This window comes from Balaenoptera borealis, assembly GCF_965194805.1.
Source record: "Balaenoptera borealis genome assembly, chromosome: 12".
Classification (NCBI taxonomy): domain Eukaryota; kingdom Metazoa; phylum Chordata; class Mammalia; order Artiodactyla; family Balaenopteridae; genus Balaenoptera; species Balaenoptera borealis.
In genome coordinates this window covers 43,424,969-43,437,669 of record NC_138869.1, presented here as the reverse complement: position 1 = coordinate 43,437,669, position 12,701 = coordinate 43,424,969, and the positions used below count along the sequence as shown (strand labels likewise).

The following is a 12,701-nucleotide window of genomic DNA, read 5'->3' as shown; positions in this document are numbered from 1 at the left end:
TATCACTATTTTCAAATGATCCAAATGCTCACTTTGAAAATTGAAGAGAATCAGTTGAAAATCCACTAAAACTAATAAGCAAGCTAAGTAAGGAGACAGACACAAGAACAATGTTGGAAAGCAATAACGTTTTGATACTTTAACAATAACCAATTAGAAAACATGAAGAAAGAATCCTGTTCAGAATAATAGCAAAACCCACAATGTATGCAAGACTAAACCAAAGATCCATGTGACTAAAACTATAACAATTCAAATACATAAAAGAAAAACAAAATAACTGTAAAGAAATACTATATTCCTTGGATTCCAAGACTCAATATTGAGGATATCAGTACTACCCTTAAGTTATTCTTAGAAATTCAATGCTCTCCAGTGAATTTTCAAAAGTGAAAACACATCATTCTGAATCTAAGGTTTATTCAAAAGAAAAATTGTATGATATTGGCTAAGAAATTTTAGTCTTCTAGCTGAGGCCCCAGACATCAAGGGGCTAAAACAAATCATTCCTACTGTAGCCTGTCCAGATTCCTGTGCCACAGAAACCAAGAGAGACATTACATTTTATATTTATATATCTTACGTGCAAATTTATTTTGAAAACAGAATACTACACACATTATTTCATATCCTATTCATATCACAGATACCTTTCCTTGTTAATAGATGCCTCAGTACAGCCTAATTGTTAATGGTTTTCTTTATTGTATATTTTACCATAATTTAACAAACCTTTACTTTTGGACACATGGGATGCTGCAAACTTTTTCCTATGGGATCACCATTCTAAAGCACATATATGTGCACATAATTTTGTCTGTATCTTTAAATGTTTTGGCCTAATTTTTAAATCTTTATTTCCTGGGGAGAAATTGTCACTAGTTAAAAATAATGGTATTAGCATCAGCCCAATAAGCGGCTATTTAATAGAGTAATATTGAAAACAAGGTTGGATCTGTGCCCTTAAGAAACTCAGCTTTAAGAGGGGCAAGACAGGAGAACAAGTAAGGATTGTACATTGGATTCCAATATATTGTACATACACCTGTGTACTTGATATGTGAATGACCTCATTCTCTATTTTGCAAATGCAATAATTATACAGAAAAACTGATTGTTCCCTTTTATTCACTGGAGAGGATTTATTACCAGTGACCCAAAGTGAAGGCTTCTAATTAAAGAGATTTCATTAGCAGAAAATATATTTTGGGTCCTTAGCTAGTGTCATGATGTAAAGGGATTATATGTTTTGTTATAACAAATAAGTACACTGGATTATAGATAGACTTTTACATTGTTAATGCATAAAACTCACAACCCTACAATATGTTACTCATTACTATTAATTTTCACTCCAAATTAATGTGGGGCTTTCTAGTATTTGAATGCACCTGACTTGGGTACAGGCTCTGAATTAAACAGGAAGCTGAAAATCATGTATAAGAAATACACGAATACATGCAAGAAGCAAGAACTAAAAATAAGAGAGCCCATTACACAACGATATCTTGAATATCTTGAATATCAGTGTATACACGACTCATGTATGGGTGGAAATGGTTTGGGTTATCTACGGACTTGCACAGCGAGGAGGCTTCCTAACATCACTGGCTTCACACAGGCGTTTCCACGTTGTGCAGCAGCAACTTGAGTGGGGCTTCACGGCTCTATCTATCCACAATACTTGACAAAAGCCCTAGAAGGTACTTAAAGTCATAATGGCACTTCCTATACTGTTTGAAGAAACTGTGCAACAAGGCAGTTAAGAGTCAATCTTGGATGAATGGGAAGGCAAAGAATTAGGCAGCGAACTAGGCCGCGGAGAGGGAAGCGGAAGCCTGGCGTGGTCCTGTGAATCGGCGGCCACCAGGCGACGGCCTCAGAACGTACGCAGAAATTCCCGGCCCTGCGCGCTGACCCGAAGACCCAGCTCTCCTTCGACTAGATAGCGGCCGGGAAACAACAGGCCTTTATCCACTCCACGAACGTCTGGATGTCTTTTCGGTGCCGGACACCGATTACAAACAGAGAAGTGAGGAGTCCGACAGAAAAACCCTGGTTTAAAGTATCCCGGCGGGAGGCGCTGGTAGGCAAAAGCCGGAAGAGATGCCGTGACCACTTTCCAATAAGCCGAATCCTCTCCTCTGCTGCCTCTCGCAGCCGTCGGCACCGGCTGTGCTCTCGGCCCACTCTGGGTCGCAGCGCTGGGCTGTAGTGAAGTGTCCGCAGAGAGGCGTTACTGCCCAGCGCCTGCCGCGACCCCGGCGACCGCGGGTCGACCCCGGGCCGGAAGTGACGGAACTGCTCTGAGCACTTCCGGAGCTGCTGAGACGGCTTCGCCGGAGGAAGCAGTGCGGGTCTTGACCGGCGTTGGCCCGCCGCCTCCGCCGCCGCCGCGCCTGGACCCGGTTCTTCTGGCCCGGCCCGACACGGTCTGGCCCGCCCGGGCTCGGCGGCCGCGGGGCCACGGCTCCCGGTAAGTGCGCGGTGCGAGTCTAGGCCTTGTTTACCCCGGCGGGCCGGGGGAGGGGGTGGGCTCTCCGCGCGCCTCCCTAGCCCGGCTGGGGCTCCGCCTTCGTCGCTGCCCGCGAGGTCCCGGCGCCCTTGGCAGCTCTTCCACTGTTTCAGCGCACTCCGCCACCCGCCGAGGGGCGGCTGAAGGCTGAGGCCAGGGCGAACTGGCGCCTGGCGTCTCTCTGTTATTCCTCCTCCCGCCGCCTGCTCAGCTCGCAGTGAGGTCGGAGGCCAGCGCCTCTGACCGACTGGCGCCGGCGCATCTGGGCCCTCCCCGCCGGGCGCGCCGGCAGACGCGCTGCCTGCGGGGCTCCCCTCTCGAGTCATCGTTGGGAGCTCTAGCAATGCAGCCCGCGCGGTTAGTTAACGCCCGTTGGTGAAGGGTCCCGCAGCGCGTGGGCTCCGTGTCCTCGCGGATATCCCGGCGCCTCGGACGGGACAGGCGGCCCAGGAGCTGCGTCGACCTCGCCCGACGCTGCTATGCTAGCGGCGGCAGAGGCGACCGTGTTCTGGGATGACTTCACCTCAGTACTGATTGTTACCCTGTCCTATAGAACTTTCTGCCACAATGGTCATCTTCTGTATCTTTGCTGTTTAAGTAGGGTAACCACTATCCACATGTGGCCATTGAGCATTTGACTTATGGCTCGTGCAACTGAAAAAGCAAATGTTAAATTTTACTTAATTTTTTTTTTTTTAAATCTAAATTTATTTATTTATTTATTTTTGGCTGCATTGGGTCTTCGTTGCTGCGCGCAGGCTTTCTCTAGTTGTGGCGAGCTGGGGTTCCTCTTCGTTGCGGTGTGCGGGCTTCTCGTTGCAGTGGCTTCTCTTGTCGCGGAGGACAGGCTCTAGGCGCGCGGGCTTTAGTAGTTGTGGCTCGCGGGCTCTAGAGCTCAGGCTCAGTAGTTGTGGCGCCCGGGCTTAGTTGCTCCGCGGCATGTGGGATCTTCCCGGACCAGGGCTCGAACCTGTGTCCCGTGCATTGGCAAGCAGATTCTTAACCACTGTGCCACCAGGCAAGTCCCTACTTAATTTTTAAGTTAAGTTAAATTTAAATAATCACATGTGGTTAGTGGCTACCGTATTAGACAGGGTTCATATTTTTGTATCAAGTAATTTTCTTCGGATTTGTAGACTTAGTAAATGACCCTACAGTGCTAAATATTACGTCTGGAGTAAACGTTGTCAGACCCACCAAAAAGTCCGTGTTTTGTTCTTGTCATCTTTAAACTGAGAAGTCTTCCGTTTGAATTCTTTAGCCCAGGGTGGGCGGCAGGTCTTCTGAACACGTGACTTTGACTGGGGGAAGGGGGAGGAGTAATTTCTGTTACTCCTTTTCTGTTTGGGATGTAAGGATAATATTTAATATCCAAAGGAAATCAGAGCGTTATCATCAGTTCTGTTAATAAAGTAATAACATACTGGCCCCTTTAAGCAATGTCAGCATTCTTTCAAATAGAGTATGGATATTTAACTTGGAAAAGATTAAAAACTAAGGTTTTATTTAAATTTGGACCTAGAACACCCAGTAAGCATGAAATGACATTCTCTTTTTTGGAAGGCAGCTTGAAATTTTCCTCTGTTTCTTGAATATTTAGTTGGTGAGAAGGCTATGGGCAACCTGTAAGCCCAAATCCTGGAGAAAAATCCAGAGAAAGTGAAAACGGTGCTTTTTTTGTTGTGATTCTGGAGGTAGCTTTGTGGATAGTATGAGGCTCTCTGGGAGGGTGATGGGGCATTATGAGTCCTCATAGGCCCTGGATCTGGTGAAAGTATTATGCTGGACTCTACTGGTTGGCAGCAGTGTGGTCCTGGGCAAGTTGCTTAATCTTTTTGAACTCTAGTTTCCTCATTTGTAAGAAGGGGATGATAGCCACTTTGTAGGGTTTATAAACATTTAATGAGAATGAGTCTGACCTGAAATTGGCTCTCATTAAATGAAAGCTATTATTGGTAGTGGTATTTTGTAGATGGGAGCAATATTTATAATGCTCTTTATGCAAATTTGCCTAATAAGCAGTATCATACATAAAAACGCAGATAAAAGAAAAAGAATAAAAAAATCAATTATTTGTCTTCTATTTTGGAAATTATCTTCCACAATCATTGTTCGGACTTTGATTTTCATTTAGTTTAAATTTGCCTGTTTGTGTTTGAAGTATTTCTTTGAAAGTTATAAGCTCTGGTTTTCCAAGAAATTCAAAAGGATAAAGAAATGGACATAAAATTTCTAATTAAGTAAGCAAATAGTACTTATTTAGTCTTAGATAGTGGGATCTGTAGTTCTGAGAAAGTCAGGTAGCCCTTGAGCATGTCAGAAGAGAGGTGGGAAATGGGTGTTAATATTGCCTAGTGGGCATTCTACTGGAGACATTGTTTTTTGCTTTTTGAGCCCAAACCACTGGACCGCCAGGGAATTCCCTCTGTTTTCTCTCTCTCTCTTTTTTTTTGTTTTGTTTTTTGTTTTCTTTTCTTTTGGGGACTTTTTTATTTGAAAATATTTTTTTCATGAATAAAGTGAGATCTGAAATATTGGCAGTATTCTATAAGTGTTAGTGGAGATGACTTCATGGCAAAAGTCCAGTTTAAGTCAGTTATGATTTGCTTTGTCAACCTCTGTGTAACATTTAAGATTGAAATTGTGGTAGTTAATTTAGGAAATCTTAACAATAAGAGTGAGGTGTTGCCCAACATTGTAAATCAACTGTACTCCAATAAAAATTAAAAAAAAAGTGAGGTGTGGTGGGCTTTCAAACTGAGGGAGAGAACTGGGTATCCATTTTTCTCACCAGTACCCCAGGTTAAATTATTGTTAGCTGTTTATTTATTTAAGTCTATTTATTTATTTATTTATTTTTTTACTTACTTATTTATTTATTTATGGCTGTGTTGGGTCTTCATTGCTGCGCTCAGGCTTTTCTCTAGTTGCGGTGAGCAGGGGCCACTCTTCGTTGCGGTGCACGGGCTTCTCATTGCAGTGGCTTCTCCTGTTGCAGAGCACGGGCTCTAGGCACGCGGGCCTCAGTAGTTGTGGCACATGGGCTCAGTAACTGTGGCATGTGGGCTCTAGGGTGCAGGCTATGGCGCTCGTGCTTAGTTGCTCTGTGGCGTGTGGGATCTTCCTGGACCAGGGATTGAATCCGTGTCCCCTGCATTGGCAGGTGGATTCTTAACCACTGTGCCACCAGGGAAGTCCTGCTGTTTACTTTCAATACTTTCTTTTTTTAGAAGGCCATGTAACTCTTGTCAGTATGTAATTATGACATATAGATTTCTATGGGACTTAAAATAAGAAAATAATTTTCTGGTCCCTTGCTGCTTGTCCTTTTAAATGTCTTTACTTTTTAAAAAATAAATTTGCAAACTCAGGGTACCAATTTTAAAATATATAAATAGAACTATCTCTTTTCATTTTAGATGGAAATTATATGATATAGACTATTTGGGTGACATCTTCCTGAAAGATCTTCAAGAATTACAGGTATTTTTAATTTAATCTAAAGATTAATTTTTTTCTCCTAAAGGAAAAATACCATAGTTAAGTTCAGTTGTGATGAGGTGGTTCTAGCATACAAAACAATTTGTTAAAAGTCAAACTGCAAGTATTACATTACTGCCCTCTCATTAATGTGACCTTTTTTTTTAATTTGAGCATTTATAGGTAACATATCAGAGGTAGAGTCACTGATATTTTTATGATATCATTATAATGTGGCTGTATAATCCCTTAGACTGGTTACATATTCAGCACACATTGATTTTTTTTAAAAATTTATTTATTGATTTTATTTTTGGCTGCATTGGGTCTTTGTTGCTGCGCGTGGGCTTCTCATTGCGGTGGCTTCTCTTGTTGCAGAGCACGGGCTCTAGGCGCGGGCTTCAGTAGTTGTGGCTCGCTGGCTTCAGTAGTTGTGGCTCGCTGGCTTCACTAGTTGTGGCACACGGGCTTAGTTGCTCCGTGGCATGTGGGATCTTCCCAGACCAGGGATCGAACCCGTGTCTCCTGCATTGGCAGGCGGATTCTTAACCACTGCGCCACCAGGGAAACCCCCACACACATTGATTTTTAATCTTTGTTTTAATTTTTTTTTTTTTGGAGAGATTATCTACTTCAAATAGGTTTTAAATTTACTTTAGTATTTAATCCAGATTGGGTTATGTAAATTATTTATGTACTATTCAATCCAAATGCTCTTGCATTTTAAGGTCCTATTAGTTTTAGATTTAAATCACTATTTGATACTGTTCCTTGGAAATGATCACTTGAAATAGTTCTTGTGCAGAGAAGTTAATGGGTATTTGCCAAAGCCCTCTCTGAGAAGAAGTTAAGACTGTGACTGTTTTGCTTTCTCAACTAGTATTCTCTTTTCATTTATATGTAATTGAGTAACATTTTGATCTGTGAGGATTTTTCAGTAGCTGGTTACATTTGATCTCTTGTTTCTTTACCCTAAGTAGATTCTAGCCTTGATCCTGCTAAGGCAGAATATCTATAGTTTTCCTTCACTATTGGATCAGTTTCTTTGCCTTTTAAGTACCTCTTTTAAAGGATTAGTAGAACCCTTTAAAATGGAAAAATCAGTTAACTTTGCAGACTAGAGGAGGATGTTGAAGAGCTATGTGGTTTTTATTTTTTCTTTACTATGCACCTTTTTTTCCATTTATCTGAGAGTGATGTCTGTAAAACAATGGTATTCTTTCCCTAGATATTATAGTGGGAAGGAACTGTGTCCCTATTTATGTACTGTCTGTGTCACCACTCAGTGGAGCATGATTAGCTAAGAGATTTTAAACTTTGGTTGTTTAGCCTTTAGGATGCTTCTTCTATGGGCAGCCAGCTGTGGGAATGTGCTTCTCTCTTAAGGACCCTGGCAGGAAGGACAAATCTATGGGAATTTAACTCCGTGACATAGAGCAGATAGCCTTACTCTTTCATGCCAGACCCTTCATGTGAAGTTACCATTGTTAACTGCTTCTGCCCCTCCAGGAAAGGGTTTCCCTTTGAAAGGCCTGAGCATAGAGATGATGGTGATGTTTCTTGTATGAGGGGAGAGTTGGAATAGGCCATAGTGGAGGTAGGACCAGGGCTATGCCATTTTGACTCTTGAATGGGTTTTGTTACAACTTCTCATATTGAAAGTAAGTAACACTTATTTTTTTCTTTTCTTCCCTTAGAAGACAAAAACACTAATGCATCTGAGAAAGTGGTAAAGTTTGTGGGGAGGGGAAAAAAACTGCTTTCCTGATCTACAACTCGTCTGGATGTTAAGATGTCTGTGGACATGAATAGCCAGGGGTCTGACAGCAATGAAGAGGACTATGACCCAAATTGTGAGGAAGAGGAAGAGGACGAGGACCCTGGGGACATAGAGGACTATTACGTAGGCGTAGCAAGCGATGTGGAGCAGCAGGGGGCCGATGCCTTTGATCCTGAGGAGTACCAATTCACCTGCTTGACCTACAAGGAGTCCGAGGGTGCCCTCAATGAGCATATGACCAGCTTAGCCTCTGTCTTAAAGGTGAGCAGTGTTGTCAATTCCCAAGTGTAATTCCTGCAATTAAATCTAAATAGGAGCTGTTGCTAACATCTCCTCCAGACTGATCGAATGGCCTGTAGCTTGAAACCAAATATAAGTGTATGTTGCATCATCCGGACACATTTGATGCATTTACTTTGTTTGCTAATATGTGCATATCTAAGGTCCTCAGCTTCCCAGTCTACTAGGAATTAGAAAGGAAGGGTGGGGTGAATTCAGGAAAAATAGACCAGAAGTACACAGAAAGCAGAACTGCATAGATTAACACTTGTTTCAGAAAGTCTTATGAAACTTTATGAGGTAAGATAGGATAAGCATCAGAATCACCATCTTCAACACAACAATGTGTGGGTGACTGATAAATGTCTTAAGAGAGGTACCTAGATCTCCTGGTTTGCTGTGAATAATCAGTGCTTCTGGGCTGATGAGCTCATTTGTTTCATATACTGATGACTAATGTCTGATGTTCAAAGAGATTTTAGCAATAACTAAGAATAAAGCAAGTTCTCATAGCTTGTATTTCATTGATTTTGGGGGGTGTTAAATTGAAATTTTAAGTAATTAACAAAATTGGTTATTCTAGCAAGCACCTTATTTTTAACACTTAAACTATTTATGTATATTTTGCCCCTCAGGCCAGTTACTGTCCTCACTATGTACCTTTTGTACTATGTAATATTACACTAGTACATAGCATAGACACATAGAACACCATGTACTGTGAACGTGAATATTATTATAGTCATTTAGACAATTTCCCAGCATGTTTCTTTCTCCTCTAACATTGGCCATTATGTGAAAATGGGGAAATTTCTCCTACTTTACTGTTTTCCCTGACCTTCCTTTCAGGAACTGTTACATGGATTTTGTTGTTTGCTAAAATTGAAGATCAAGAGCACATTGGAATGATTTCAACCGAATAATTTTCATGTTGGTATTTAAATGGAAATAACTAAGGTGTGCCATGGGTCATTACTATAAAAGTTGCTTTATCTACTAGTTCAGGCAATTTTTTTTTCCAGGTGATCGGCAAAGGCTAACTAATACGTTGGATTTGGACACTCAGGGCTTTACTAGCAACTAGCTGGAAGCTGAAAGCTAAAGCTTTTTGTGTGACTCACTCCTAGAAGTGTGCACATTTCCTCTCTTGTGCTCAGCAGAAAACTCTGAAGAATGGAGACCCATTGGAACCTCTGGGTTTGGGATTTCTCTACCATAACGATAACAAAGCTGCTGGGACCTCTGCTTTCCGAGGGCATTTCCCTGGTAGAAGAGAGGCATCAGATCTTTTCCTTCCTCGTTATTCACACCTCTCCCTATCTGGTCAACTAGTTTCTTTTACTTTAACCATATTATACATAGTCTTGGTATTTAAAATTACAAAAAAAATTGTCAGGTGTGTGGTTCTGGACGGTATCAATTGACTAAGTTCATCAGGATGTTCCCATGTGTGCGTAGGAATTCTCAGTTTGTCCAGCCCCTTGTGCTGACTTCCTGACCTGCTAGAGCGGGGCACAGCTGAGGGGCACAGGCCCTTTCCTCTTTTTTTTTTTTTTTTTTTTGTAGTAAAATCCATAAAATTTACCATTTTACGTCCTTCCTTTTTATTAGGCTGTCATATTGTCGGCCCCCTGGAAAGCCTTCCCTTCATCTCCTCACCTTTTAGTACCCTCAGGGCTCCTTCAGAGTCTACCTTGTGATTTCCCTGAGTGAGCCTCCTCAAGACCCTCTAGAACACAGTGGTTGTCTCTTTTGGTCCCAGTGTCCAAATGTTACAGCCCATGTTTATTACATCGTATAGTGCAGTCTTCTGACTGCTTCATGTTGTTTTACCTTTTCACGTGTTTTTGCATGTTCTCTCCAACTAGATTGTTACTTCCTGGAGGGCAGAAACTACATTTTACCTTATCTCTCCCATCATCCCTATCACAGTGTTTCATCCATAATAGGTATTGAATAATTTTGAGATACTTGTGGATTTTGTCAACTTTTGATGATGTAGCTGATGTTACTGGTCTGAGCTAGATTCCCTAGTCCCTGCTGTACATTCTCTACTGTCGTAAAAGGGCATTATTCTGTCCTTCAAGATCATGAAGAGTAGAACAAAAAGAACTTGGAACAGAGATGAAGGAACAAAGAGAGATGGAAGAAAGTTGAAACCCCAGGAAAGGGTTAGAGAGAAAATGAAACAAAGAGGAAAATAATCCATGAAATTTTAGATGATGGTAGAAGTAGAAGATGGATTTCTTTTCCCTCCCTCACTGAGGAGCATGTTAACACCATTTCCTTTCTGGGGCTGGGCAGCAAAGGTCCTGGCTCATTTGGTGGCTTGGCTGCACATAAAGGGGCTCAGTGGTGTTTTAAGTGGTTCAGGAATTTGACCAAAGACGACAGGCAGAAGTAGCTTGGTTAAGAGTAAGGGAGAAGGAATCACAATCTTCCTCTCTCAGGCTGGCTAAAAACTAGCATTGGTTTTATTTTTGTATTTAAAAGTTTTTTGAGACAGGAGGAAATAATTTAAGTGCTAAGTTTACAGAATGGTGTTCACAGGTGCTTTGGCTACTCTCACTCCCCTGTTGCATGTGTCTCTGAGAATGGAGCTCAGTAGTCATCACCCAGGTCAGTACTGATTTCCCTCATTGGTCATGGTGCTGTTTGCACAACTCTGTGACTTATTGAGATATTTAATTCTTTCATATGATTTAGGTGTTATTCAGCTAGTAGGAAATGTGATATGTACGTAGTTTAAAATTAGAGCCTTATGAGCAGCTGTCCATGAACAAAAGCTAAGTTTGAGGAGTGGCATCAATTTTCCACTGATCTGTGTTACTCATTTTGTTGTGTTCTGGCAGTTGCCTATGGGTGAGCCGTAGCCTAACAAAATTAAGCCTTCTGTTACCTTTTGGGATTTGAAGTCTCTTAAGTAGAAAATTGCCAATTGCCTGGGACACTGGGCTTTTGGTTTAGTGAGGGCCCTTGGTGTCAGAGAGTCTTCCTGTATGTATTCTGGGACCAGTCCTTGAGTAAGATCATTAATTGAGAAAGGAAAGTGCCCAGAAAATCAGATCCCGGGCTGAGGATAGACAACAGAGAAAATGCTTATCTGTTATAGGGTGGTGGGGGGGGGGACTGCTGATGTTCAAATAATGGCAAAACAGAAGCATTGTTAGAGAATGAGCTATCATCCTATACAAATGGAATAGTCGTGAAAGATGAAATGATTGCCAAGTGAGGTGGATTGTGTTGTAAGAGAGGGAAAATCTCTGACGAATATTTCAAATATTTTAGTGATATTTCAGTCTTTAAAGAAAACAAAGTTACCTCTTTAAAAAAAATTTTTTTTAATTTAATTTTATTTATTTTTGGCTGTGTTGGGTCTTCGTTGCTGCGCACAGGCTTTCTCTAGTTGCGGCGAGTGGGGGCTACTCTTCGGTGTGGTGTGCGGGATTCTCACTGTGGTGGCTTCTATTGTTGCGGAGCACGTGCTCTAGGTGTGTGGGCTTCAGTAGTTGTGGCTCGCAGGCTCTAGAGCGCAGGCTCAGTAGTTGTGGCGCATGGGCTTAGTTGCTCCACGGCATGTGGTATCTTCCTGGACCAGGGCTCGAACCCATATCCCCTGCATTGGCAGGTGGTTTCTTAACCACTGTGCCACCAGGGAAACCCTACATGCTGTATTTTTATATGAAACTTACACAAAGATTATTATTGCTGCTATAGATGAGGGGGGGCCTTTTCTAGTAATAACAGGCATTTTTATTGCAAAATGTGCTATAGTTAACTTAGAATAATTTTTTCATTCAGTGAATCCTGTTGGTACTGTTCCCTGAATTGCATGAGGCATTTGCTGTCAGGCTGCCTAAGAAGGGGATTAGGCATGGTTAAGCCCCAGAGAGAGCCCAGGCTGGCTTTCATTGGTGATGGGCTGGAAGCGTCTCCCACGTTGTGTGCTCTTTCTCTCAGCAGCATGTCAGGGCTGTGGGCGGGAGAGGCAGAGTGTTGCTGCTCAGAGCCCTGCCCATGCTTCAGAAAGGAGAAGAAATAGTACATTTTGGGCTAGATCTAGTCCATGGAGCTACTGTGATCCATCTGAGCTTTCTGTTGATAGGATAAACTTCAAGATAGGGTGCAACAGCAGTGCAAGTAACCGAAGTCCACAGGTCGATTAAGCATGGGGATGGGGAAGTTACCTTCTGGGCTGGAGTGGGAGACTAAAATGTATAGGTAAAAAGGAATAAAATGTAGAGGATCATGAATGCAGCCTAAGGTGTCTTTACTGTTGGAGGGAAGAATTTGATTTTTTAAACTTCAGTGCTGAACTGTGCTGCTCATTTTCTCAAGCCTGGTTTTCCTCAAATAGGGTTAGAGAAGTAAACTGGTTATTAATGAGTGTTTTTACTACAGTTCTTGCTTTACGAATTGCTGTATTAACTGTAGTAGAGCTGGGAAAATGTTCCCTAGAACACTCTATTCTGCCACCCTCTTGCTTGAATTTGTTTTAAGATCTAGTGCTTGCTATTCAGCAAAATATGGCTGGAAAATCTCTCAAAGTTCTTTTGCTGTGGATCATTTTTCCCTTTCGTGGATGAATCATGAGTTTTCAGGACTTCTGACTTTAAATGCAGAAGTCTTTGTAGTCCCTTGTTCAAA

The 12,701-nt window shown here is 42.0% G+C and overlaps 1 protein-coding gene across 1 annotated transcript in view; it reads left to right on the top strand.

Annotated features, from left to right (window-relative positions):
- The first annotated feature begins 353 nt into the window (after positions 1-353).
- The window catches only part of ARIH2 (ariadne RBR E3 ubiquitin protein ligase 2), a 49,711-nt gene continuing 37,363 nt past the window's right edge, over positions 354-12,701 (top strand). Inside the window, 3 exon segments of the mRNA XM_082344974.1 lie at positions 354-2,476; positions 5,935-5,998; positions 7,693-8,036. Coding sequence (XP_082201100.1) covers positions 7,788-8,036 — 249 coding nt within the window. The 5' untranslated portion in view covers positions 354-2,476; positions 5,935-5,998; positions 7,693-7,787.